At 53.5% G+C, this 27,968-nt stretch overlaps 2 protein-coding genes across 2 annotated transcripts in view; one reads left to right on the top strand and one right to left on the bottom strand.

Moving 5' to 3' along the window:
- On the top strand, positions 1-24,608 carry CFAP100 (cilia and flagella associated protein 100). The gene is made up of 17 exons (XM_081097585.1): positions 1-1,088; positions 1,434-1,541; positions 2,937-3,017; positions 7,786-7,886; positions 10,091-10,292; positions 11,902-11,969; positions 12,050-12,213; positions 12,431-12,511; positions 14,276-14,451; positions 14,784-14,816; positions 14,891-14,999; positions 18,375-18,426; positions 18,647-18,798; positions 20,105-20,240; positions 21,386-21,591; positions 22,498-22,591; positions 23,455-24,608. Exons 2-17 carry the CDS (start codon positions 1,514-1,516, stop codon positions 23,566-23,568), a joined length of 1,797 nt encoding a protein of 598 aa, XP_080953711.1. The 5' UTR covers positions 1-1,088; positions 1,434-1,513; the 3' UTR covers positions 23,569-24,608.
- ZXDC (ZXD family zinc finger C) overlaps positions 24,020-27,968 on the bottom strand; it is a gene marked incomplete at its 5' end in the record, with an annotated part of 26,835 nt that continues 22,886 nt past the window's right edge. The window contains 2 exons of the mRNA XM_081097584.1: positions 24,020-25,663; positions 26,732-26,833. Of these exons, the coding sequence (XP_080953710.1) occupies positions 25,577-25,663; positions 26,732-26,833 (189 nt within the window). The 3' untranslated portion in view covers positions 24,020-25,576. The remainder of the gene's footprint in view (positions 25,664-26,731; positions 26,834-27,968) is intronic.

Genomic DNA, 27,968 nt, shown 5'->3' on the forward strand with positions numbered 1-27,968 from the left:
ACACAGCCTCCGGAGCAGCGGTTCCCAACCTCTGCCAGCTCGGGCGTCCCGGGAGGGCTGGCCCCAACGCAGATGCTGGCTCCGCCCAGAGCTGCTGCCCACGGAGCCGGCGAACACTTGCTTCTCTAAGGAGTTCCCGGCATTTCTGAAGCTGCAGGTCCCAGGACGACGCTTTCAGAGCCGCCCCTGGAGGAAGTGAGGTCCGCGCTGCAGAAGGGACCCCTTACAGGCGAAGGCGCACTTTGAGTCAATGAATCGGGGGATGAAAACGAGCCGGAGGACAGTGACTATAACGAAGGACAGAGGAAGGACACTCCCGTTCACCAGACCCCATCTTGGGCCCGGCACCGACCGGGTGGCGCCCCAGGGAGTGGGCTTCGCCCTAACCCCACCCTGCGGCCCACAGGCCCCGCCCCGCAGCCCGCCTCCGCGGCTTTTGTGACGTCACGACCTCAGGGGTCAGGAGAATGGTTGCTGTGGCAACGTAAACCAAAGGCCCGTGCGCTCTGAGCCTTGGAACCGCGGCGCGGAAGCTTCGGATCAAGCCCGGTGCGCGAGGCTGGTGGGTGCGCCCAGGGCTGTGATGGGGGGCACGCGGGGTCAGGGTGAGCTCTGGACCAAAGCGCAAGACCCCTTTTTGCAAGGCTCCCCGCCCCTCCCTCCTTGTCGCCATACTTGCTTTATCAGTCACCTAGACATCCCTCTGTCCAAGGTCCCCGCCGAGCTGGGTGGGGAGACAGGTCCTTCACCCGGGCCTCCCTGGATTCCTGTCCGGGAGAACCGAGCAGGACTGTGGCTGGAAGGGCGCAAGCTTCGGAGTCAAGGGATTTTGGACTGGAATCCCAGCTTCGGCCTTCCTGGCTGTGGGACTTAGGACACCTCTCCGGATCTCCACTTCGTTTCCTCCTTTGCAAGATGAAAAGACACTCAATGTTAAGGACGTGCCAGGCGCTTTGATACAACTCAGAAAAGACACCTGTTCTCATGGGGCTTAATTCTAAGGGCAATATGCTAATTTTTTTAAAAGAGATAAACGACAGTGGGTAATTGCAGAGAAGAAAATAAAGTGAGGTCACATGGGGATTCGGGTAAAGAACCCACTTTAGATTGGGGATGAGGATGGCTTCTCTGAAGGGGTGACCTTTGAGCTCAGATCTGAAGAGAGTGAGGGAGCTGGGTGTGGGAGGACAGTTTGGACTGAGGAGGCAGCAAATGCAAAGACCTTGGGGCAGAGCATGGTTGGTGTGTTCTAGCGACAGATGGGAGCCAGTCAGAGAGGGGAGAGAGGATGGGGTGGGGAGTGGGAAGAGAGGGAGCTGCATGTGTTGGCCCCATGGTGAGCCCTCGGTAAATGCCAGCTGTTCTCAGCCCTGGGGCAGAGGGAGGCTGTGGGCCTGGAGACCATCTGGCTCAAACTCCGTGTCATTCCCCAGGTTGGAATCTCCTCTAGCCCAGGTCCGGTTTTGCAGCAAGCCCTTGTTCCTCTGCAGGAACGCCCAAGCTCCTGTCTACGATGGTTTCCAAGGTCATGGCGAACATCAGTAAGTACCCAGTACCCAGCTGGCATGGGCTCTCTCCGGGCCCAAAGGCAGCCTTGGGAGCCTAGGACAGTGAGGTCTAGACTTAATCCAGGGTTCAGGTGATGCTAAATCAAGCCGTGAGGCAGAAATCAGTTTGCCAGGTTCCTTAGAAACCCCCTGTACCAGAGTCCGAAGGTTGCCAGGACAAAGTACCAAACAGACTGGTGACTTAAACAGCAGAGATTTATTGTCTCGTGGCCTGGCCCTTGGAGTATACCTATCTCCCAGGCCCTCCCTTTCCCTTCATCAATCCCAGCTCACCCTCCCCGACACTGGTCCCAGAGGACCAGTTCCCTGAGCTCTCCATCAAAGCACACCTCTACGCTCTCCAGCAGCCCCCACCCATCTGCCCTCAGGGCCGGCTGCCCTCCCAGGCTGGCATAGACTGGAATCTCCAAGCTACAAAAGATTCCCGAGTTGGGGTTGAAGGAAGCATGGGGCCAAATGCCTCCTTCCCTGTGGGTATATGTGGAAGGGAGAACAAGGAAATGGGGGTCTCTGAGGGCCCAGCCCTGATGGAAGAACCTGGTCAGCTCACAGCAAAAGCACTGGCAGGCCAGGAAGAAGACGCTTAGGGCCGTGACCTGTATAACCCCGTGCTGCTCTTTGGGGGAAAACTGAAGGGTGTGCAAGGGAAGGCGCCTTCTGTGTGCCAGGCACGCGTGCTAGGAACTTCTGTGGCCATTTTCTTGCACGATCCTTACAACTTCCCAGCAAAGTCAGCATGATGATCTCAGATGTGGAAACGGAGGCTCAGAGAAGCTGAGTGGCTTGCCAAGCCCACTCAGCAGACAGGAGAGGATGCTGGGGCTGGAGCCCTGAAGTGTGCCGAGCCGGCACGGCCATGGGTGAGCCTGAGCGGGGGCGGTGAAGGATGGAGAAAAGACAGACAAGAAAGCTGGGCGCTGGGTGGGACGCTCCTCTCTGATGGAGAGACAGCGCCACGGCCTGCAAGCTGAGTCTTTATTTTATAGCCAGATTCCACGAGGCAAAGTAAGGGTGTAGTCAAGATGTTTACAACCTGGATTTCGAATCTACTCAATTACATGCACCTGATCAACCTTTGTTTACGTGCTGCACTCTCACAGCCCATATCACTTAGCCATGTGGGACCACAGGTTCGGACCATAGGTTCAAGCTTACCGCCATAGCCCCGGCTATAATTGTGCTGGGACTTGCAGATGGTTTTGCCACGAGAGGCTCGTGCCCTCTCATTAGACCCAGGCTTGAACCTGTCAAACGCTATAGCCACTTTCCTCACTAAAGCATGCCTGCGTCTCTCCCCGGCCTCCACTGTGTTCACAGCTATCACGAAATGGGTCATTTTCTGTGGCCCTCACTTTTGTGTCTCCCCAGAGAACAGCCTGGACTCCACAGATGAGAGCTCTCCTTCAGTCATTGAAGAAAAGAAAAAGAAACATAAGAAAAAAGGCAAAGGTACCTCTGGAGCCGGGAGCTGAAGTCCCAGGTGGTGGGGGGCACACTCTCTCCCTCAGCGGCAGATGCCTTCAGACCTAGTCTTCAGTGTGAAGGGCAGAGGCCATGCTTCTGTTTCCATGAGGAGAAGGGTTACTGAGACCTGAAATAATGGGAACATAAAGTAGGATGTGTTCCTCCAGGAATGGGAATGTGGGGAGCAGTCCACAGCTCCATACGGCTCACCAATAGCGGTTCTACAAAATCATCCAGGTGACCACATCCCAAGTCTTTCTCCCACTGTCTTTATCTGTAGGGCTTTCAACCGCAAGGTTGTCACATGGTCACAAACTGGCTGCTGCAGATGCAGCCATCACATCTCATTCCGGGAGGGAGAAGGATTGAAGAGAAGGGCAGAACTGCCTGCCTGCCACTTTAGCCCTCCCTCCCTGGAAAAAGACCCTTCCCAGAATATCCACCCAACAATTTCTCACTACTTGTTGGGGCGGGGGGGCAGGGGGAGTTACAGGGCCATTAGGATCTGCAAGGGAGGCTGGGAGTATAGCTTTTCAGCTAGGCACATGGCTGCCGTCTATTAGGAAGAAGGGTAGGCAGCTAGCTGCATATGCCTCATCCTCTGAGCCCCTGCTCTGTCACTCCGCACCCTGGCTTCCAGGACTCCCGCCTGGTTTCTGTGCTGCCCCACCCCCCACCCCACCTCCAAGACTCCTGGGCTTACAGGCCTGCCTGTCCGGTCTTCCCACAGAGTTGTGCAGATGTGAGCATGTTCCCTGCACCTGTCCTTCACAGGCCAGCTCCCACCCCTCAGCCCACCCCACCCCCATTTCCTCTTTTAATTATTAAAATCCCACCCTAGCTGGTTTGGCTCAGTGGATAGAGCATCTGTCTGCAGACGGCAGGGTCCCAAGTTCGATTTCGGTCAAGGGCACATGCCCTGGTTGTGGGCTCGATCCCCAGTGGGTGGCGTGCAGGAGGCAGCCGAGCAGTGATTCTCCTCATTGATGTTTCTATCTCTCCCTCTCCCTTCCTCTCTGAAATCAATAAAAATATATTTTTTAAAAATAAAATAAAATCCCAACCTGCCCACAAGTAGAGATAAAGCCCAGTGAACTCACATGAACTCACATGCCTACCACCAGAGTGGGCAGTGGGCAAGATTTTGCCACTTTTGCTTCACCTATCCCTTTTCTCCTTTTCTTTTCAGTCTTTGACAAAATATAGGTGGCCCCCAAAAATGTATACACACACTTTGAATGATTACGAAGGTGGTGTTTATTAAAATACATGTTATTTTTAAAATTGAGCTATCAGCTGTTAAAGTGTATGTACATTTTTGGGGGGATACCTTGTATTTTAAAGTAAAATCCAGATGTGTCATTTCATCCCTATATACCTCAATGTGCATTTTTCAAACACAGGAACATTTTCTTACAAGCCCACAATGAAGTTAACCAGACCACCGTCAGATTTACCCAATTGTCTAAGAAATGTCTCCCTCCAGAAGATTTCTTTTAATCGGGATTCAAATGAGATTGGAACATCTTCGGTCGCTTTTGATCTAGCACAGCCACTCCCCCACGACCTTACATTTTCTGTGCCTTGAGTTGTTGAAAAACTGGTGTTAATTATCCTGTAGAATGTCCTTTATGGTGGCTCTGCTTCCTGGTGCTGTCGTTGTAATGACAAGAACATCTCTGTTCCCCATATTTCTTCTAGTTGGACACTAGATGTTTGATAGGATGGATCCATGTCCCTCTGTGTCCACAGACTCCTTCCTAGGTGGGCTGTGTGCTTCCTGCCCCCTTTCCTCAGAAGCCCACACACCCAGCTGCCTCCTTGTTGGCCAAGCTCCAATGGTAGGTGCAGTGTTAGCCACCTGACCCTCCGTCACAGCTCCCCCTCAGCCATTCACCCAATAGTTTCTTCTGCTTGTGGGTGCTTGTCCCCTCACGTAAGGGTGAGGGCCCTGGGTTTTGTATTTGTTTTGTTTCTTCACTGAGATATAATTAATATACAGTGAAAAGAACAAATCTCAAGTACACAGTTTGATAATTTTTTTTTAGTTTTATTGCTTTTTAGAGAGGAAGGGGGGAGAGAGAGAGAGACATCAATGTGAGAGAGAAACATCGATTGGCTGTCTCCAGCATGGACCCCAACTGGGAACCAAACCCACAACCTGGGTATATGCTCTGACTGGGATCGAACCCACCACCTTTTGGTGTACAGGAAGACGCTCCAATCCACTGGGCTGCACCAGCCAGGGCCAGTTGTAAATTTTGACAGATGCATACAACCTCTTACCCTCCACCCATTCACCATCTGGAGCATTTCCATCTGCTCAGCTCTCTTTCCCCCAAAGGCAGCTGTCTGTCAGGGAATCTGCTATCAAGGAGTCACTTTATTCGATCTCAGGCCTCACATGTATGGAACCACTCAGTGCTCCTTTGATCTGGCTTTCTTGACTCGCCATCATGTCTGTGAGACACATGCCGCGGGCGTCCCTGCTCTGTTGCTATGTGTATTCTGTGCATGCATATGCCAGCAATGATGATTCTCTCTAGAATCGAAGCACATTTGGGTGGTTTCTGTGGATTTTAGCCATTACAAATAATAGTACGATGCATTTGCAGTCAGATGAGTAGGGGATGTTTAGTATTCCTGTGAAGACAATCAGTGTGTTAATGTGAAGATGAGCCCACAACCAAGAATGGCAATCATTTGAAGCCAGTCATCCCAGAAATGCAATTAGTTTAACATTTTTAAACCAATGTGGTACATACCCCATTAGAGAATGAGAGAGCATTATATCATTTCAATAGATGCAGTATAAGTATTTGATAAAATTAAAAATATTTTGAATAAAAGTCTTAGCACCTAGAAATAGAGAGGTCTGATAAAGGGGACTGAGGTGGACTGAGGAGGGACCCCCAGAGACGTCCGCATCTGAACCCCCAAGCCTGTGACTAGGTTCCCTTATATGGCAAAGGGGACTTTGCTGGGGTGATGAAGGGAAGGGTCTGGAGATGGGGAGAGGACCCGGGACTATCCAGATGGGGTGCTCAGTGTCATCTCAAGGGTCCTTCTAAGAGGGAAGCGGGGGAGGGCAGAGGAGGAGGTGTGACATGAGAAGCAGGGGTTGGGGTGCAGGCCCTGCTCCCTCCTCAGGAGCCAGACTAAGAACTGACTGGAGGCGCCCTTCTGACTTCCTCCCGTCAGCGGGCCAAGGAGCAGATAACCTTTATCCTTCCCATTCTGAGCATAGCTCAATTGTTTCAACTCTGCGTTTTGAAAGGATTTAAGTTTTACAGAAAAGTTGAAAGAATAGTACAAAGATGCAGAATGCCCATGACTTTGGGCTTTTCCGACCCCTCCTCGGGATGGCCTGCAAATGAAGCCACCTGGGCAGGAATGTCTGAGCAACGCGCTGGGCTCCCTCTGGAGAGAGTGCCAGCTCCTCTCCCTCCTGCCAATGCTCACGTGACGTGGGGCCGGCCAGGCTTCCCCACAGCACAGCCCCTTTTCTCTTGGGAATGAGTGTCTTGTGCAGAGGTATTTTGAGACGATCATAACTCTGAACCCCTTTAACGGTGCCCTCCTTTGCTGATGGGGGTGCAAAATGAGATAGACCTCCGTCCAGAAGGCAGGTCAGCATGTTTCCGAAGCCTGGAAACTGCCCACGGCCCTTGGCCTCTAGTCTCCCTTTGGAAAATCAGTTCCCAAGAACCGGCCAGTGGGGGTAGTGACGTCCTCAGGATGTCGAGGTGCTATGAATTGTTACACATCCCAGGGCAAGTGCACCCTGATGACACGGTGTGTCACTGCAGCCCTTAATGTTTGCTTACAAGGTCCACAAAGAATTAGTGACTTCACAGGGAACTGCTGATGGTAAACTGTTCTTTTTAAAGGAATATATGGAATTATTAAAACTGTATGTTGAAAAGTACTAGAAGAAAACACCCTCAGAAATGTTACCAGCGGCTAATCCAAAGCGAAGTTGTTTTTTATTTTATCTCATTCTCTTTCACTTTCAAGAATGTTTTGTTTTGTTTTGTTTCCAATGAACCCTGTTTCTTTTCTATCAAGGGTAGGGGGTGGGGGGAAGCAACCATATTAAGTCCTTTGTTTGGTGCCTTTTGGCTTCTGTCCTCCCTGACATGCTCTGAGCTGAGCTGTAGGAACCTCTCCCTAAGCCCTGGGGGTGGGAGTAGCAGAGTTGGGGTCCTTAGTAGTCCCCACCTCCCAAATTCTTACACTGCCTCTCCAGGCCTCAGCCACATTGCCCTTACCCACCCCCAAGCCCAGTCTTCCCCTGGGCGGGGCGGGGGGCGGGGGGGGGTGCGCTGATGGAGACTCCTGCAAGGACAAAGCATATTCACCTAGAGCGCTCACTTCCCACTGACAGGCAGGCGCCTCAGCACTGGAGTCGGCAGGCTCTCGCTTCCCCCCTCCACAGTGCAGGAGTTCCTGAGACTTTAAATGAGAGAGGGCCAGGGGCATCGCACATGTCTGAGACAGGGGGGGCTGTGTTCATCAGGTCTCTTTCAGGTGCCAGGAACAGAAGCCCAACGCCAACTCGGTTGAGTTCACAGAGCTGGAAGGTCCAGGAGTGGACTCCAGGCACAGCTGGGCCCAAGAGAACACTTGTCACTTGCTCATGCTTTCACAGAAGCTCCCTATGCTGGGCTGGGAGGGTGGTGGGACCCCAGAGGCACAGGCCTCAGCTTGGAAGAGCTGGCTCGTCTCTCCAATGAGGTGTTTCCCTCCCCAGTGTCTGTGGTTGTTCCGGACCGTTCAACTAATCCTTTCCATATGTCTGGGAACGTGGATTTCTTCCTGCTCAGAGATCAGGAGCGGGATAAGTTTCACGCAGTGAGTACGCAGGACCAAGGCCTGCCCCAGCGCTTTCTTCCCTTACACAAGCAGCAGCAGCCAGATTTCCGAAGAGCACTTTCCCCCGGTCACTCTCACTCTAGAATGGCTCACCATTTCCTAGAAAATGAACTGGAAACTCCCCCTAGCTCTCAGGTCTCTGACCTGTCCCGCGGTCACCCAGTTTCACCACCACTGTGCCTGGGCCTTTGTCAGGCTGGGCTCCTGGGAGCTGCTGTGGCCACAGCCTCTGCTACCACGCCTTTGCTTCTGCTGTCCCTTGCCAGAGATGCCATCCCTTCTGAGGCTTTTCCATCTCAGACTTCAGGGACCCTCTCACCTCCCCCCGGAAATCCCCCCCACAGCTGGCCCCCACTGCTCTTGCCTTGCACAGTCCCCTGGTTGGAACTCTTAGAGGCCAGATAGGCACACAGGCATGCACACGTGTGCACATGCACATTGCATGCCCCTTAGCAGCGCCTGGGAGTCCCGGGGCCAGCCCTGATCCCCAGGCTGTGCCTTGTCTCCACCCCAACATAGTCTCTCTTCCCAATCCCAAGAGCCCATGTACCCAGACAGCTGCCCGCCCCCCCTGCACCCCCAACCCCCTCACCCCCACCTACACCCACACACATCCACCCTGCCACGGCATGGCCAGCCAAAACAAGCAAGCCTCGCTGCAGCCAGGCATGGGGAGCGCTCACCAGGTCCGCATCTTCCCTGGGAAGTGGCTTGTGCTGGCCGTACTCATGGCTAGTGTCTCGGGCTCCCTCCTGGGCTGACTCTGTCCACCCCACTTCAGGGCTCAGAGTCTGAGATTGCATAGAGCTGTGGCTTCCACTGCAACTCCAACCGGAACTGACACCCCAGACCTCTGGCCTAGAAACTCTGGGAGGGCCACCATCCATCGATGTTCCCCCAACTCGTGCCACGCTGTGCACCCACTCATGCCCTAGAAGGAAGCTCATGAGAAGCCACACTGAGCAGCTCCCACTTCCCTGAGGCCTCCAGAGTAGGGAGATATTGCAAACACACGCCCAGACTTTCTCTGACCTTGACTTAGAGAGCTCACCAGTACAGAATTCCATTTTCTTCTGCCAGGTTGGCCCTGCTTCAGGGCTACCTCCATCTTCTTCCAAAAGCCCCTGCAACCTCACCCTCCACCCCACACCCCATCTGAGCTCCCCAACCTCACACTCCTCCCCACCCTGCCCCATGGAGCCCCCCAACCTCACCATGGTCAAAAGCAGCTACCCAATAACTTCTAAACACAGGTCTTCAGCCACAGGGATTCTAGAGGGTGACATTTTCCCAATTTTGTTGTTATGCAGGGCTCACACTGGATCCTGCCACAGCTAGGTTTTCCCTAAGCAGCGTTCTTTAGAGGCTGAATTGGGTTTTGCACCTGCCAGGCCCAGTAGGAAATAGAACTACCCAGGAAAGGCCAAAAGAAGAGTTCACATGAGGCCTATCTGATCCCAGCCCTCCTCATGAGGGATGTGGAGACCCCTGGGGTCTGAACAGAAGAGTCAGGGCACCCCAGAAGCCAGAGATCTAAATGAGGCCTCTGGGAAGAAGAGACCCCAACCCCCCTCCCATCCTGGGGTCCTCCGAAGTGAAAGGCTGGGGCCACAGGTCAGGGCAGGAGGAGAAGAGGTGGGGAGGCACAGAACCCCAGTGACAGCACAGCCCCGACACTGGCCGACAAGTTTGCAGATCACACTCAGGGTTTCAAGTTTCTTTTGGAAACTCAGATCTAATTTCCCTGGACCTTGGGATGTTGGATTTAGCAAATCACAATACAAATTTAAGTGTGAGTTTCAGATACACCAAGAGTCATCTTTTAGTGAGTATGTCCCTGAACTACTGATCCAGAATGCACATCACTTGGCAGGCAGCCTGTGCTCATCTGGCTGCCCTCCTGCACCTGGCTCTCCAGAGGCCAGTCCTACCCACTCCCTCTGAAACGAGGTAGTCGTGGGCAGAACGCCAGGGTGCTCCCCCACACACACACACAGCTCCACCATCTTTCCTGCGCTTGGCACATGGGCACCCCCCACCCGACCGACCCAAGTGCGAACCACCTCAAATCCATACGATCCTGGCATGGGACAACGCAGGAGGAGGCAGCCGGGCCCAGGAGAGGGGGAAGGTTGTGTGGAGGCTGGCACTGGGAGGCCTCGCCTGATTCGCCCGCCCCCCAGGAGCGGCAGAAGAAGAAGATGCTGCGGTTGCACCAGAAGATGACCTACTCGTCCAAAGTGTTGGCCAAGCACGCCAGCCTGCTGCATGAGCTGCAGCTGCAGGACCGGGCGGATGACCAGGAGGCGCGTGCCCTGGCCGAGGCCCAGCAGATGAGCGCCTTCCAGGAGGACCACACCGCCTGGAAGCTGGCCATGACCAAAGGTACTGCTCCTCTCTTCCCAACATCGACATCGGGTCTGTGCCTCCGGGCGAGGGCAGTGCTGCAGAGGAGGGGCTGCAGTGCAGTGGGGGCGCCTGTCCTGTATGACCCCTGCCTCCTGAATCACAAAGACCAGGTCCAGGTGGAGTGCAAATCTAAAAGCCTCTGGACCCCAGTACTGCATGCACTCTGACTGCTGATGAGGCACAACAAATGCAGGTTGTATAAATATGGGCATTTAACATGGGGATAAAGAGTCATGTAGAACTGATTGCCTGGGTTCAGATCTCAGTGGCTGCTCCGTCCGGCCAAGTTATCTAACTCCTTTCCTGAGTTTCCTCTCGTGGCTGATGACAGTAGCAACCTCATGGTTGGGGGGGTTCAACCTCGTCAAACACAGCACATCGTGAGAAAGAACTGTGTGTGTTTGTGTGGGTGTGTGCGCGCATGGGCAGTTATTTTTGTAGCCCAGTAGGAAATCTACAGTACTGAAAATGAATTAATATTCTACCAACCCAGATGATAAAGTATAGTATCACTCGGCTAGAAAGTAGTAGTTGGGATCAGAGAGTTCTGGAGCCCCCGGGGCTACAGGCGTACTGGATATGCATATACACGTAAGGAGGCCCCAGTCTCCACCCTGACACCGTGGCTTGTTCTTTGGGACAGGAAACCCTATGCTTGTTCCGACGATTGTGCGCCAAGCTCTGCATGGGGGGAGTAGCACGGCATGTGCTTTCTTTCTGCCTTCGCCCTCTATCCCTAAGACCTAGGAGAGGCAGGTGGCACCTGGATGGGGAAGCCTGGACCCAGGCTGTTTGGACAAAAGACTTGTCAGTGTCCAGCTTTGGCTTCCAGTGAGGAGCTGGGTCTCCTTGAGGGCAGGGACTCCTCCAGGGTGGACCAGGAGGCAGGGGCCTAGTGGGTTCGCTGCCAGGCATCTAGACCTAAAGCAGGACCCCTGCAGCTTTTGGAAAGGAGAGGACTGGGGGGAAAGACAGAGCCACGCGGTTCCGCAGTCCTTCCCACAGTCCCTGCGCTCTCCAAAGCTGGGGAGTGTTTAGGTCTTCCTTTCTAGAAAGGCCCAGAAAAGAGCCCCCACTGCCTGTGGCCCCACCGTGCTGCCTCTCTGCTTGTCCTCTGGAAGGTCATCCAGAAGCCCATCCTGATGTCCCCCCACCTGGGGAAACCCTGGCAGTGTAGACTTAGCTGCTGCCCACATTGGGCCCTGGGGGCTCAGGGCACCCCCGGTTGAGATCATCCTGCCACATCTTTCTCAGGTCCTGGGCAGTAGGCCTTCTGGTATGAAGTCCAGTCGGGTGAAACTCCCAGGGTAGCGGTGTCCAGAGTCTCATTCCAGGTGAGAGGAGAGCAACAGCAAGAGAGGCTCTTCCCACCTGTACCGGCTGCAGGCGTGGAGGTGTGACCTATCAGCGGGGCCTTCTCCGCCTTTGCAGGAGACAGGGCTGGCTCTCCCACGCCCCCTGTGATAGCGCTGCACTGCACCAGGAGCAGCTGGCCGGCCCCCCCTTCCTGTGCACCCATCCTCAGCCACACCTGAGTCTCACTCCCACTGCCCACCCCCCAGATGCCTCCCTCCTCTCACTGCAGAAAAGAAAGAGGATTCTGACAGCATATACAAGTACATCAAACAGAAGCGGCAAATGTTCCTCCTCCAGGTAGGCCCGTCTGCTCCCTTGAAGGGGACCTGGGTGGGCTGTCTGGTGGGGAGGGTAATCCCTGCTCTGGTGGCCATTAGTATGCCCTGGATATGAAGCGGAGCGAGATCCAGCGGCTGGAGATGCTGGCAACAAAGGAGGAGGCGGAGCTGGAGCGGGCTGAGAAGTCCCTGGAGAAGGATTCGACCCTGTTCGATGAGTTCCTCAGGGAGAATGACCGCAGCTCAGTGCAGGCCCTGAAAGAGTGAGCCTGTGGCCAGAGGGGCTGGTTGGCCATGCCCCTACAGGCCCCTGGGCCTGTGCAAACCACCCGACCTAGCCTGCACCCAGCCTCAGCCCCCCCCCTCCACCCCTGACCCAAACCAGGCTTCTGGGAGCTCCCCCACCTCCAGCCTGGCCTGAGAGCGGTTTGGCCTCTTTAACAGTCTGAGATTGGCTCCCTGCCCCACCCTACCCTTCAGGGCAGAGAAGGAAACCAAAGTGAAGATAGAGAAGATCACTGAAATCCGAGAGCTGACCACCCAGATCATGAATATCAAAAGGTAAGGTCAGAGGCTGCCTGGTGGGCGTGGCTCAGTGGTTGAGCATGGACCTATGAACCAGGAGATCACGGATCAATTGCGGCCAGGGCTCAATCAATCAATGATGCTCTCTCATCATTGATGTTTCTATTTCTCTCTCCCTCTCCCTTCCTCTCTGAAACCAGTAAATAAATAAATATAAACATAAATATATTTATTTATTTATACATACACTGAGTGGCCAGATTATTATGACCACCTGACATTTGCAGGCAAATTAGCCGTACACTGCATCATCCGGGATATGGAAGCCGAAGGCCTGTTCGAACACCTTTGCTGTCTGCAGTTACCAAGATAAAGCATCTCAAATTCGCACAGGAACACAAGGATTGGCCAGTCCAGCATTGGAAAAGAGTCATGTGGTCCAATGAATCACGTTTCCAGTTGCATCATGCAGATGGCAGAGTGAGAATTTGGCGGAAACTGCATGAAAGCATGCACTCCACATGCATGAGTACAACCCTTCAAGCTGGTGGGGGCAGTGTTATGGTTTGGGGCATGTTTTCCTGGCATGATTTGGGCCCTTTAATTCCTGTGGAATAACGTCTGAATAGCACAACATACCTAAGTATCATTGCTGATCAAGTTCATCCTATCATGTTGATGGCATATCCCAATGGAGATGGCTTCTTCCAACAAGACAATGCGCCATGCCACGGTGCTCGTATTGTGCAGGAGTGGTTTCAACGTGAGGGAGACTTTACCTTGCTTAGGTGGCCCCCACAACCACCAGATCTCAGTCCAATTGAGCATTTGTGGGACAAAGTTAAAAGAGCCATCAGGCAGCTGGTTCCACAACCATCAAATCTCACAGAACTGGACAGTGCTATTCATCAGGCATGGTGTCAGATTCCTCACATCACCTTTCAACATCTCATGGAGTCAATGCCAAGAAGAATTGCTGCAGTATTGAAGGCAAAAGGTGGCCCAACGAAGTACTGATGGGGTAGTCATAATAATCTGGCCACTCAGTATATATATATATATATATATATATATATATATATATATATATCCCACATTCAAAGGCTGTTAAATCGCATTGTTTACCCATATCTTCAGAAAAAAATCACTTCTACTGTCGTTGTAAACAACCTGCTTCCCTATTTATAATGGTCTGGCCCTCTAGCAACTTCAGCGCGAAATTATAGCTAATTTGCCTACAAACATCAGGTGGTCATAGTAATCTGGCCACTCAGCATATAGATATAGATAGATATATAGATATAGATATAGATATAGATATAGATATAGATATAGATATATTTTTATAGATAAGGTCAGAAGCAAACTTGGCCTGGGCTAGCCTGCCCACATTTCCCTTCATCACTTCTCCCCTGGCCAAAGGGTGCTTCCCCACAACACAAAGCTCATCATTTTCCCTGAGCTCTAAAGGTCTCAGGGCTTCAATCCCTACAGGCTGCTGCCCATCTTATAGATGAAGTGACTGAGGCCAGGAGAGGTTCACTGACTTTCCCAAGGCCACACCACCAGGACATAGGGCTCACATGGGTCTGAGGATTCTGGGCTCCACCCTGGGAGGGGCAAGACAGTCCCTGAGGGCTGTCACTCTGGGAGGGATTGGCTCCTGCAAGGTGGGCATCCTCTCCCTGGCACAACAGTGCTTCTGTGCCCGCCCTTTTTGACCAGGGTGCATTGGGGTCCCCTCTGGAGGGGCTTCCCAGTGGGCAGAGCCTGACCCCGCTGTCCCCTCCCCCGGCTCAGCGAAATCTCCAGATTTGAAGACACTCTGCAACATTACAAGGTCTGCAAGGATTTCCTGTACAAGCTGTCGCCCAAGGACTGGCTGGAGGAACAAGAGAAGAAACACTTGGCTCTCAGACAGGCCAAGGAGGCCGCCAAGGCCAAGGAGAACGCTCAGTTGTCACAAGGTGACAAAGGTAGCTGAAAAGAGAAGATAGCTCCCTGGGTCCATCTGCACCCTGTGCCCACCAGCATAGGCCTTGGAAGTGTCCAGGCCGAGGGACTGGTCGCTTCCACACCCTGCAGAGCTCCAGCTGGGGCAGCCGCCCCTTGACCACCCGTGGCTCAGCACAAGCACCTGCTTGGGGAAATGGGGCTGGCTCTCAACTCAAACCCAAGGGGTTTTCTCCTATGCACCTGCCGCCTTCTGCCACTGAGGGGTCCCAGGGAACCCTGCGCCCCCAAGCAATGTTGCCGCAGGCCTGGTTCCAGCCAAGGCCATCAGGGACCTCTCCCTTGCTTTCTGTAGGACCGGGGACCAAGGGCAAGATGAGCTCCAAAGGTATGTGGCTGCCCGGCTGGAGGGGCCCCGCCCTGGGTTGGGGCAAATAGAAACTCCTCCTCTGCCTCCCGCAGAAGGGCAAAGCCCACGGAAGCCCTGGAAAGTGCTGCAGGTGATCCGGGTCGGGCAGGTGCTGACCAGCCCCGGCCATCAAGACCATCAGCCTGGGTCGGACTCCAAAAAGTGAGTGGGCTGGGGGAGCTGCAAAAGTGGCTGGAGCCTGGTGGGTGGTGCTCCCCAATGGCTCCCGCCAGGGGTACCCAGATTAGGCCCAGATCCTGAGCGGGGAGAGTAGGAGGTGGGTACATACTCTGACTTAAGCTGGAAAATCAAGAGGTTTTCTAAAGAAAGGTTTGTTTCTGCCTGATTCAGTAAATGTACTATTAGTAAGCCTCGGGTGGCCCATTCGGGTGCTAATAGACTAGTCAAATGTGAACAGATGAGGGCAGCCAGATGGGCACAGGGAACAGGATGGCACATGCCCCCTGCGGGTCCTCTGTGGCCAGGGAGTGCTGGCCCAAGGGCCAGAGCTCCAGAGCTGTTCAAGAGAAGCCAGACATCTAGACTGCTTTATAAAATTACCCGGATTTCAGTGTGACCGTCTCTTTCAAATCTTTTAAGAAACACAGTGAGGTACCAACAGAAACCCCACGCCGATCCATGTACCAGGTGCAAACCTGATTCTCCACTCCTTTGCCTGCAAGGCCGAAGCTGTCCCCCACCCACCCCACCTGGTTCCTATGCTGAGCTGCTGGGTCACCTAGTCACTCCTCCCTCCCGGAAACGCTCACAGGAATCACAACTCTAGCTAAACGGAGAAATCTCAACGCCCAGTTCCTGTGCACCTCCTGCCAGGCTGTTGGCCAGGAAGCCACAGGCAGCGCTGTGATGAGTTTCATTATTTCCTGCATGTCCTTTCAGCCGTGTTTAAGCAAATAGTGCGTTGAACCATATGAAGTTGCTGTGCAGGTCAAAAGGGTACTTGGCATGCCCTTATGATTCCACCTTCACATAAGCAAAGGCGGTTTTCTTATGCCCAGCCTTCCTTTCACAAGGAGCTAACCCTCCCATCTCACCACTTCTCCATTCACAGCATTGCCAGGGGGCCTCCATCGCCAGGGTTCCAGGGTCCTGGTGTCTGCCGAGCCCCTGGCCTCTTGATGCTGACTGAGGTGAACTTCACAAGATGTAAACATGGAGCAGGGCACAAACAATGCATCCCAGGGCTGTCTGGTATTTGCCTTTATAGGGCCAGGGCCACCGCCAGGTCTCGCCTGTCCCATGAAGTCTGGACCACCTCGGGCCAGAGGGATGAGGGCCTGGAGAGTCATGTGGGGAGCCAGAGCAGCTGGTAGGCTTGGAGCCAGGGCAGAGAGCTTGATTGGCCCATGCGATTGGGGAGCTGGTGAGTCCACAGCCTGCAGGCAGGCTGGCGGGCTGCAGACCCAAGGAGGCAGAGCTTCCACTTGAGTCCAAAGGCAGTAGGCTGGCAGAATTCCTTTTTCAGAATACAGAAAATCAAAGACAGAGCTAAAGCAAGCGTGAGTGATAGCTCATGATTTCTGTGACATTTTCATGACGAAAAATACGATGGCCATTCGGATGTCCTCCTTTGTGAAAAGTGTTCAATCTTTGTACATTTTTATTGGATTGTCAGCCTTTTTTTTCTGGTTTCCTATTAGCACTTTATATATCCTGGGTGCTAGTCCTTTACGTAATAAGTGTAGTATAAGTATCTTTATCCAGTCTCGCTTGCCTTATTACTCTTAATGCTATCTTTTGAGTCCGGTTTACCAATCTTTACTTTTATGATTGGTGCATTTGTGCCCTACTTAAGAAATCTTTGCGAACCCCAAAGTCACTAAAATAGTCTCCTGTGCTTTCTTCTGGAAGCTTCATAGTTTATCAGCTTGGATGAGGGTGGTGGTTGGGGAGATGGGGAGAATGGGTAGCCCGGGGGCTCAGGAGCCTCCCCCTCACTCTCCCTCTCGGAGTCTGTCTCTTCTGCTCATCCCTTTATGTGCTCTGTCCTCTGCCCTTCCTTCTCTACCACGGCCTGGCCACCCCTCCCATGGTTCCTCTCCCAGTTTCTTGAGCTCCAGGCACCTATGGGTTCTCCCATTAGATGTTCTCTACATTCAACCTCCCAAATACCAAACCGATACTTCTCAGGCTGAAGGGGAGCCAAGCACTACCAATTTGCAAGCTTACGTTCATCTTTATGAATCATGGTTCGTGCCTTATGGAGAGCAACCACCACTGGCCAGGCAAACGCCATGGGTAACTCTGAAGCCTGCGACCCCTGCTGGTAGGGGCTGGTATTCCGATTGAGTGTTGAATGGAGGCTCCAGGGGGTTAGATATGCATGCTTCCTCTGCCTAAGTTCTCCCTCAGCCCTAGAGCTCCCACTGTGAGGCCCCTCCCTAAGAACAGAGGTCTGGGAGCACACTGTCCTGGTTAGGATCTGGGTTCCTCAGTCTACTGGTCATGTGACAGGTCTCTTCACATGACACTTAGCCAAGAGGTTGAGTGGGGCTTCAAGTCCAGTCCACACTTTAAGCTATGTCCATCTTGAGGGCAGATTCTCCAAAATGGCTTATGGGCCAACAGTGTCCTGCAGGTGACCTTGGGTAGGTGACTCGATATCTGAGTTGCATGTTCCTTAGTTGCCAAATGGGCATCAATGTGTATACGATATGAGGCACAGGCCCAGTGAGTGTTTAGTAGCCTCTCCCACAGGGCCCTGCATTTATCACCTGTCGGCTGCAGGTGGGTCAGGGCCTGGAGTCTCTCTGGCTGTGAGCCTGCCCTGGCCCTTCTTTAGCCAGCAGAACCTGCAAATCCAGGGTGGGGGCCAAGGCTGGAGCAGGCACAGAGGGGGATAAAAGCAGGTCTGGATGTGGGGCAAGACAGGGTCCCACGCTGAGTGCTCTAAGCCCACACAGCCTTTTCTGCACCCCTGAGGGCTGGCCCAGGATGGTCTCACCCTGTGGGGTGCTCAGGGTCAGTTGAAGGTGGCTGTGTCACAGGAGCACCATGAGGGCCATCAAGGACAACTGCCAAGGCCAAGTCTAGATAGAGGAGATGGGCAGAAAAGGCCCTGAAAGTGGCTTTTAAGAAAGGACGACAAATGGAGAGGGACAGCGCCAGTAGTGGGAGCCGCGGGTGCCAAGGACCTGAGGCAGAGTCGGCACCTAGAGAGACAGGAAGGGAGCTGGCAGCAGAGTAACCTTGGACAATGGGGGAGGTAAGGGTTGGGAGGGTAGCAGGGCCCCCACAGCTCCCGGGTGGAGGCTGAGTTTTATTCTAACTAGAGAGATTAACTGAATTTTGAGAGTTAATTGAATTTCGAAACGATACCCCCGGTTGCTGTGTGACAGCTGGGGGACCAAGAGGAAGCTGGTGCCACCACCTGGGTAACTTGCGTGATGGACAAGGGGACGAGGGTTATGGGGTTGGAGAGGAGATTCTGTGGAAATGCCAGGGGTCTACACCACTGAGATGGGGCACAATGGCCCAGGCTGGGCCCCGGCGCCCTAAACCCACATCTCTCCGCAGGTCCAGCTCTTCTACCTTACCCAAGGAAGAGGACCCAGACAGTGACGGAGAGGTCAGTGGCCCCTCTCGGCAGGGTCTGCGGGAGCCAGGTCCCCTTGCCACTGCACTGCTGGCGGCCTCTCGCCCCCTACCCCCACCCCAACACACACACACACACACACACACACACAGCTCTGGTTCCAAGGTCTGGAGCTGTACTTCGTGGAGTCCCCAGCTCCTGGAGGCCCCCCCTCCCCCGCTTCCCCCCTGCACACACACAGCTCTGGTTGCAGGGGCTGGAGCTGTACTTCAAGGAGCCCCACCAGCTCCTGGAAGTCTTTACAACCCTGGAGGAGCAGAACCTCTCGCTGATCCAGAACACACAGGAGATGGAGGAGGCCCTGGAGGAGCTGAGCTTCACCCTGAAAAATACCCAGATCCGCATGTAAGTCTTGAGTGGGGCCACCCTAGCCAGTGAGGAGGTGGACTCTATCATTGGTTGTCATCCTGGGATCTCCACAGCCACTGGCAGCTGGACCGTGGGCCCGGCCCCTCCCTGTCCTAGCCCTGGCCTTTCCCTGACTTCCGTTTTCTGGAAAGCTCCATTTGACGTTGGTGCCTGGCTCTGGTGAGAAGATGTGTCCTGTTGGGTAGGGAAGTTGAGGGTCATGGGGACCCAGGAGTGGCCTGGGAGTTGATCACATCGGTGGACTGGTCCATGCCTGCCCTGGAGCAGTCTGCAGCCAGAGAGGGGCATCTTAAGGACCTCTCACGCCAGGTGCATTCTGCTGAAGCCAGGTCCAGGAGAGCTGGGTTGAGCAAGATCAGTTAGGGCACTAGGTGAGGTCTGTTGGGAACAAGGAATTAACTCCTAAACACAGACTGAGGACCTATTCTGGGTCGGGCCTGGATCTAGGTCCTCGGGATAAAGGCCCTTCCTCATTGAGCTGACATTCCATGGGGCCCACAGATTTGACTTGTAGACACTGACATGCTAGGAGGGAAAGTGTGAGAATGATACGAGAAGAGGCTACAGAAGAGGGTGGCACAGATTGACAAGGGCAGGCAGGCTCCCTGGGGAATATGTCCTTTGAGCCAGGTACTTCCTGAGTGATGGGAAGCCACATGTGATCTGGGAAGAGGGTGCCAGGCAGAGGGAAAGCAAGTGCAATGGCTGAGGTGGGAGCCAGCCCAAGGCTTCAATGTCCCCCAGGGAAACCATGTGCCTGAACATCCATGTCTTATTGACCCATGTCCTGCCATGGAGAATCTCCTGCTGGGAGTCTCCAAACTTATGTGAAACTACTAGCTCTCAGGCAATATTGTTTCCTAGAAAGCAGGAAGGTAGCAGACACACACAGACACAAACTGGGAGAGGAAGGCAGCCTCCCAGGTTCCACAACCCCTGGGCATGTAGATACTTTGCAGTCACAGTCCCTTAGCCCAGTGGTCAGCAAACTGCTTCTTGCAAGCCACAAGTGGCTCTTTGGCCCCTTGAGTGCGGCTCTTCCACAAAATACCACGTGCGGGCGCGCACATACAGTGCGATTGAAACTTTGTGGCCCATGCACAGAAGTCGGTATTTTGTGGAAGAGCCACACTCAAGGGGCCAAAGAGACTCATGTGGCTTGCGAGCCACAGTTTGCCGACCACTGCCTTAGCCCTCAGGACAGCGGCAGGAGGGGTCAGGTTCAGAGGTGAAGTGCCCAGGGCCACACTGGTGAGCAGGGCCCTACTGTTCCCCCATCCAGGGACAGGGAGGTCAACCAGCTGAAGCAGTGGATCACCACACTGATGATGTCCATCACCAAGGAGGAGGAGACAGCTGCTGAGCTGGAGCTCAAAGCCCGAGTCTTCCATTTCGGCGAGTACAAGGGCGCACAGGAGGTAGGGCCCCCCCCCCCCCCGCCCCTCGGGCGGCAGCCAGCAGGCGGTGGGTATGGAAGGAGTGCAGGTGGCCACAGGCTGGCAGCGGGGGACGGGGAGGGGGAGGTCCTCTTCCAGGCACCTGCTGGGAGGAGGTCCGGTGCCTGGAGCTCTGACAGTGGGAAAGTAAGGCCTGAGATTCACCTGTGCTCTGGGGCTGCAGGCCCCTCACCACCTCCAGGCTCTGTGGACCTGACCAAGGGGCACCAGCTGAAGAAGGCCCTTGGTCCCCAAATCCAAGGCACCCTGTGTGTTTCTGCTCCATGGCTGTTCATCTGCCCAACACACCTCCTCCATTCCTTCATTCTTTGGACAAATACCTCTGGCTTCTTAAACATGTATAATATCCCCAGAGAGGCACATCCCCAGGCCAGAGTGTGAGAGAATTCTGAGGGCCAGAGATGTACCAGGCAGTGGGACCAGGATTTGGCACACACTCCTCTTGATAGCAGCCCCAGCTTCCTAATTCATCCAAATTCCTATTGAGCACCCACTGTGTGCCAGGCACTGGGCTAAGTACATGGGATGCCACAATGAGCAGGCCAGTGTGTCCCTGCCTCTTGCTGGTCATCACTGGACACCAGCTGTGCCCTGTGCTTGGCTTAAGCCTTTCTGCTTGCTGTTCCTCATTTAGTCCACAGGCTCACTCATGTGTCTGAGGGGTTAACTGTTTTCTGAATGTTAGACGGACTCAGAGAGGGGAGTTCATCAGGCCAGGGCCACAGAGAAAGTAGGTCACAGGATGTGGTCCTGTGGGCGCTGAGGTCAGTGCAGGGGCAGCAGAGGGAGGGCTCCCAGGAGGAAGGAACTGGGACTTGGTGGACACACTGAGGCAGCTGGGGGAGCGGCCGAGGCACAGGCATGAACCCTCTTGGCGAGTGGAACCCAAGATCTGGCTGACCACAAAAGAGCAAATGGGGGAGAGGGTGTCACAGCTCTGGCCAAGGAAAGTCCAGGTGTCCAGTTCAGTTTTCCCCAGGCTTCCTAAGTGCTCACCTGGGCAGAGCAGGGCCCTGGGAGGTTCGCCACGCTGTAGTGAGGGCAGATCATGAGAGGGAGTGGACACAAGTCTGAGCAATCCCACTGGTGGACTGCCCACCTCACAGGACAAGCTGCTGGAGAGCCTCAACCGCAAGGTGCAGGACGTGTACCGGCAATGTGTGGGTCCCCAGCAGGAGTCCAGCCTGGGCACCGTGCAGATGCTGACCGTCATTGAACACCAGCTGGACGAGCTGCTCGAGAACCTGGAGCGCGTGCCCCAGATCAAGATCGAGCAGGCCGAGAAGGCCAAGGAGAAGGAGCGGCGCCAGAGGTGAGGCCCAGGCTGCCCTCCACCCCCTGCTGTCTTGCCCTCCAAGAATTCCCAAATCAGGGGCAAGGACCCTGGTTCTCCAAGCTGGGAGAGCCACGGCAGGGCTCTGGGGAACCAGAGGGAACCCACACTCAGCCTTGGTAAGGGAAGCCCTGCTTGTGGAGAGAAGGATGTTGTGGAGTCAGGGAGCCAAAGTGAGGTGCGGCTAGCACAGCCTGGCCTCAAAAAACAGGGGCCATTTTCCTGGCTGGATGGGAGGGAAACAGGCTGGCGTTACAGAGCCCAGAGAGGGAGGGGCGGAGACGCCGGCACAGGGGACGTGGGCCCATCCTCCGAGAGGCCCGGAACTCCCGAAAGGCCGGTGAGGTGTGGGGTAGTTCCAGGTACCATGACTCCTCTGGCCTGTGGGCTGCCTGGTTTACTCACTCCTGTGCTGAGCCCCAAACACAGCCATCAGCAAAAGGCCATCTGCCTCTCCCATGAGCTCTGTGTCCTTGGTACCTTGCTCAGGGCAGACCCGGGGCAGTGGTTTGAGGACCCCTAGTACAAACAGGAAGGAGACAACACTACTAATCTTCTGAGGTCTGGGCTTTCAAAGGTGACGATAGGGAAGCATGGGCACATGGACCAGTGACTGGGGATAAAGGTCTAAGAACATGGGCTTCCTGGGGCTATGAGATGACCTTTACATTATCTCCCAGGCGCCCAGAGCTGGCTGCTCCCCAAGGAGCAGGGCAGAACCAAGGCCCTGGCCTGGAAGGAAAGGGAGGAGAGGAGTGGGAGTTTTCTCAGAAGAGGGCGGGCCATGGCCTAAGAACTGTGTGGGAAGGAGCTGGGAAGGGGATTTGGCAGCCTCCCCTGGCCTCTCCAGTCTGTAGTGCATCTCTTGTTGTCCCTGCCACCTAGACTCCGGGAAGAGAAAGCCAGGATACAGAAGCAGCTGCAAGAGGAGCGTCTCCAACGGGCCCAAGCCCGGGCCCAGGCTGAGATCAAGAAGAAGGTGGGCAGGGTGGGCCTGGGGAGCTACTGCCGGGGAAGGATCCGACGTCCAAGCACAGTGTGGCTTGGGAAAGCACAGGGTCTGCAGCTGAGTCTGGTTCACCGAATCCTTTGCAGATGTTACTGCAGCGGTCCTGGGCCCCTAAGGGCAAGGCTAGGATAGAGTAGGGCTCCCATTCCTGGGCCTACTGCCCCTGGGGGCTACCCTCGCCTTCCTCCAGAAGCCCTCCCCTGGGGCTGCCCGCTCCCCTGCACACATTCCTGGTCAGTGACTGACCTGGTCACGCCCTCCTAGCCCTGCTGAGAGCTAGCCCAAAGAGCTCAGCTGCCCAGAGTCCCACCACACAACCTGCCTCAGAACAAGCTCATCACCTGTCACCAGAGTCCCCTTAATTGCTGTGCCCCAATCCTCCATCCCACAGGGAATGGGCAGGAGCAGCATGGTCTCTAATGCAGGCCGAAGGCTGATCATGGCCATGACAGACAGAAGGGGCCGATGGGCTTTCCCTGCAATAGACCAGCACTCTCTCTCCTCTGAGCCGTGGGGAATGATGGACACTGCAGGGTCTCCCTGAAATCCCACAGCAAGAGACGGGTTCCCTGTTTAGCGGAATTTCCCGCACATGGCCCCCACATCTCTAGGGGCTGCCCCAGAGCACAGCTTTAGTGCTGGACAGACACACTTCTGAGTTGGCTCAGCAACTCCAGCTCTCAGCCTGTGGCTGACCAGGAGCGACCAGAGACTGGGACGGTCCACAGGGCTCCGCAGCCTCCTGACAGGGGTGTGACCCCTCAATGTCTAGGTAGCACCTCTGGTGCACTGAGGCCACAGGCAGAGGGTTACTGAGTCCGCTTCTTCTACAGAGAGGCAGAAAGCTGGTGTCCCGCTCCGAGCCCCCGGCCCTGAAAACCAAGGAGGAGCCTGAGCAGGAGCTGCTGGACAAGGAGAAGGAGGAGCATCTGTTCTTCTTCACCTAGCCTTCCGGGCGCTGCCATGGCTGACGGCATAGGGAGGACAGCAGCGGGAAGCGAACAGGGCTGTGTCAGGGCAGATGCAGCCCTCGCTGTACGCCTCATGGTCTCCTGCTGTATGTTTCTTTACTCGTGAAATAAACCCCATGACTCTTTGGTGTCTAAGGGCTGTTTAAGGAGGTAGATCCTATCTCCAAATGCCAGCACTCCTCTTAATCATTAACCCTAAGAAATGCTTGAGCAAAGGAGGCCATCTTGGCTCCCATCTAAAACAACTGCTTTAAGAGACAAGCCAAGTCCACGCTAGGGTGCAGTGTGGGGCCAGCCCCAAGACAAAGACAAGGAAGGAAAGCAGCAAGCTGGGCAGATGGGAGGGTTATTATTCCTGACTGAAGGAGAAAGTGATGTCAACACTATAGACACAATTCCTTAAAGTAAGTCAAGCGAAGCCTTCAGTATGTAACTATACAAAAACTTTTATTCATTTGCACTAGGGTTGGGTCCACTGCCAACAGGGGACCTCAGTGCCCAGAAAACTGACAGTCAGTACCAATCACTTTGTAGTGGACATTCACTGGGGGACGTGCCGGAGAAAGGTCCAGCAGTACGTCCTCCTTCAGGAGGTCAGTGAGGTATGGCCACCCTGGCCGACAGGCTTGGCTCCTTGGAGAGGGAGGGGATTTCTGGAGGACCTGGAGGCTGAGGTGCCACATGAGCACAGAAATTGTGAAGCAGCACAGAGTTCTGTACGAACCATTTATAAATGGGGCCTAAATTCCTTCAGCTAGAGAAGCACTGAGCAGAAGGGGATGGCACCTCAGAATAGGACAGAGAGGAATCACAATTGAAGGCTAGGTCACTCCCAAGAGCCCAAGTCCAAACACTCAAGAAACAAAGAAACACAGGATGGGCAGAGTTTGGATGATTCCAAGTCTGAGAACCAAAGTAGCATCTTAATAAACACACACTTCAAAAGGCATAAGGCAAACACAGCATTTCTGAGTGATCGTGTCCAGTCCACTAACCAATTAACAAATAAATATGTGCAAGGTTATCAACTCGTCTCCTTTTGCAAGACAGAATTAACACTGCAAAATACGTGGTGACATGGTATGCACACCTTCATCCTCAACAAAAACATATACATGCCATCATTACAATCCTGCACATAATTTATAGTATTCTGAACATGACTTTATAAACCATCGTCAAATTATTATTAAACATTAGTACCCAAATACAGAATTTTAAAAAATTATTTTGAATGTTTTAATTCTACCATCTCTAAACTGTGAGCTCAAAATTTGGTCTACACAGAGGGCTCACAAACAGGGCCCCCGATGTGTCCACTTCACCTCAATAATTTCCTCTCACACCAGCAGCCTGCCTGGTCTGCCAGAACATGGATGAGAATTCGGCTTCCTGTGACAAGCAGCCCACTTCTGCCCCACAGTGTGACAAAAGTCAACCCCGCTACAAGCACCATTCAAAGGGGTGGGAAACAGCCTGTCACGTAGCTCTCAGAAAGGGAAAACAGGGCGTTTAGATCTCTCTCAGGGCAAATGCTGAGACCGCAAAGCTGAAAGACCCCTTCTGGGTTTACTATAGATACAGTTTTATTTCACTAGGGGACCTGTTCTCTATTTCCTGCACAAGTCTGTTTTTGTAAATGCAACTGGTGCTCTATGGCTCAGATGAATGGGACAAGGGATGTGCGCACACAGGCACAAGTACAGAAGAGGGGTGTGCTTTGCTAGGAAGGCAATCTTTGCCTCACTGAAGCACTTTGCTTAGACAAGGCAGTTTTAAACAGAACGGCCCCTAACTGGTTCCTGATAGAATGTAAGAAAAAACATGTTCAATGAGTGTACCCAAAAGTCTCTGAAGAACTAGGCTGTCCTTCTGAGCAGAAACCAAGTGGACTCTCAGCCAGGCCTGCAAGACCACGTAAGAGAGAGTCTCGGGGACACAGATGGGAGGCGTCGCCCTTGGGTCCCCCAGTAGAGGGCAGCTTTCACTGCAGGTCCTGTAGGTTGACAGTGCTGCCTGTGCTGTGCGTGTCCTCAGGCCCAGAAGCCCCTCCGGCAGCAGGATGCACCTCCTGCAAAACCAAGCAGAGTAATGAGGAGGTCAGAAGGGGGGGGGGGGGGGGGGCTGAGGCAATACAGGACCACTCACAGCCTCACAGCCGCTCACCAACTAGCAGCATAACCTGCAGGGCCAGCCAGCCAGGTGCTTCTGACTTTTCTGTTAAAAACTACTCCACCTCTACCTTTTAGAGAAATGTTTCTACCTCATTAGATTCAAGGCCATGATGACCAGCGTTTGGCTATTTGTACCCTACCCGATTTCTTTAGGAGTGATCTTGTGAATGGGAACACCAGGCAGCATGTAGTAGACACTAAAGGGGCTTTCTGGATGTCCCCACTACAGCAGTCTGGGAGCTCCCACCTCATATCAGTGCTTTAGTCAAAATTCATTTTTGACATTAAGGAAAATGTTTAACCCTGTGTACACCATAAGCGTCTCTAGACACTTTAAAAACTCATTTTTTGTGAAAATTTTCAACTGAAAATATTCAAGAACACCGGAACTGTGAGTAATATATTTATTTTTATAATATTCATTGCAAATTTATATTTTTAATTAAATTCAAAATATCGTGGCGTGTGGGATGGTTTCCGTTTTGGACATGTGGCAGTTATTGATAGCCCAATTTCTATTTGTATGGATTTTTAAGTATATATTTAAGCCTGTTAGAAATTTAGTAAGCTAAATACTTTCATTATTTTATATCCAAATATGAATTATCCACAGCCACCTATGCCCAGCTTATCCACTTAAGAAAACTAATTTGTCTGGGTCTATTTTTCCACAGGTTAAAACTAACTTCCCATTGAAGGAAGTGACTAGAATTTCTCTATATAAAATATTTTAAAGAGTATGTTCACCTTATTTACAAGTAGGAGCTATAATGACAACAAATTTGAGCTTTAGTCTTATCCTTTTATTTTCTGGCCATTTACCCACCTTTTCTAGAAAGTGGCAAACATCCAGGCAACCAACCCAATGGATCTCCACCTGAGGCCTACCTCAGTGCCCAGCATCTGAAGCTGGAAGCTTGGTGATAATCTTACTAACAAACCCAAAGACGTGTAAAGCATCAGACCTGGAGGACATAGACGGGCACACCAATGGCGAGCAGGGGGTGGAAGGTGGAAGACTGCGGGCTCAGCACCACCGGCAAGACTCCTTCACCTGAGGGGCCGTCCTGGGGAGGGAGGCAACAGCACATGTTTTATTAACCAGGCACGACAGCATTCCTACCTCAGCCTGAGTAGGTCTATCAATGCCACATGCAGGACTGGTCCTACCCCGTGTATCAGGCAAGGCACCCCCTTGACCCAGGTGAGGCCCGAGAACCCAGCAGCAATTGGCACCAGGGGCTGAGAGCCTCATCTCTCACCCTGATCCCAGCCTAAGGCCCAGGGGGCTAAGCTGGGGCTGAACCACCTGCCGTCTGGCTGCTCCTCCCTCCCAAGCCTTTCTTCTGGAACTTTCCTGTACTCTCCCACACTCAAATACCTCCCCGCAGTCCAAGTGCCAATTTCTCTCCTGTGGGTTGTTCTTGAACTCTGACGGAGGCTCCGGGCACCCCTCCCTCAGTGTCTCACTGCTCTCCAGGAGCCTTCTCAGACCACACAGGTAGGCTCATCTCTGCCTTGAATCCAGCCCTCAGTCAAGCTGGGACTATAGATGAAAGGTCTTCCCAAGAGGGGCTATCAGGCCCCTAATTGTCCAATTCAGAAAAGGAAACTGTTTAACACTTCACCTTTCATCTGCACGTCAGCCTGTGCTCATCCACAACTCCCATCACTCAATCCTGGTGCCACCCTCACTCCCATCAGTATCTCTCATTCCTTCCAGTCTCAAGAACCTTCTGTATCAAGCACTGAGCACTCACTATCATTCCCATCTTATATGTGATAAGACGGAAGCCCCAAGTGCTTAAGTAACTTACCCAAGACTACCCTAGCTGGTAAGGGAAAGATAAAAGATTAAAACCCAGGTTTCTCTACCTCAAAACTGACATCTTTAATTGGTGTTCCTTAGAAAAATAACAACTCCTTTTCCAACTAGCTCCAGTGGAACCAGCTTCCTTACAGTCGCCATGTCAAAACCTCGAGTCCTGCAATCTTCACTTGGGATCTGCTTGCTGGCTTTGACCATGTTCAGAAGGCTCAGACTGGGCCCCCTCTACTACCTTTATCTTGGAAAAATCTTTCATTTCTCTGCAGGCAAATCCCGCCCCCACAAAACGCTCACATCTGCTTCTGGTTTGCTACAACCGCATGGCCATCCACTGGGCCCATCTTCCAGGCGCCCTCAGGCTCTGCCCAACCCAT

The sequence above is a fragment of the Myotis nattereri genome (genome assembly GCF_964212035.1).
Source record: "Myotis nattereri genome assembly, chromosome: 8".
Lineage (NCBI taxonomy): Eukaryota > Metazoa > Chordata > Mammalia > Chiroptera > Vespertilionidae > Myotis > Myotis nattereri.

Coding starts and splice junctions, on each gene's coding strand:
- CFAP100 (XM_081097585.1), top strand. CDS start 1,514: ATGGTTTCCAAGGTCATGGCGAACATCA. Junction 10,293..11,901: donor GAAGCTGGCCATGACCAAAG/GTACTGCTCCTC, acceptor CTCTCACTGCAG/AAAAGAAAGAGGATTCTGAC. Junction 22,592..23,454: donor AGGCTGAGATCAAGAAGAAG/GTGGGCAGGGTG, acceptor CTTCTTCTACAG/AGAGGCAGAAAGCTGGTGTC.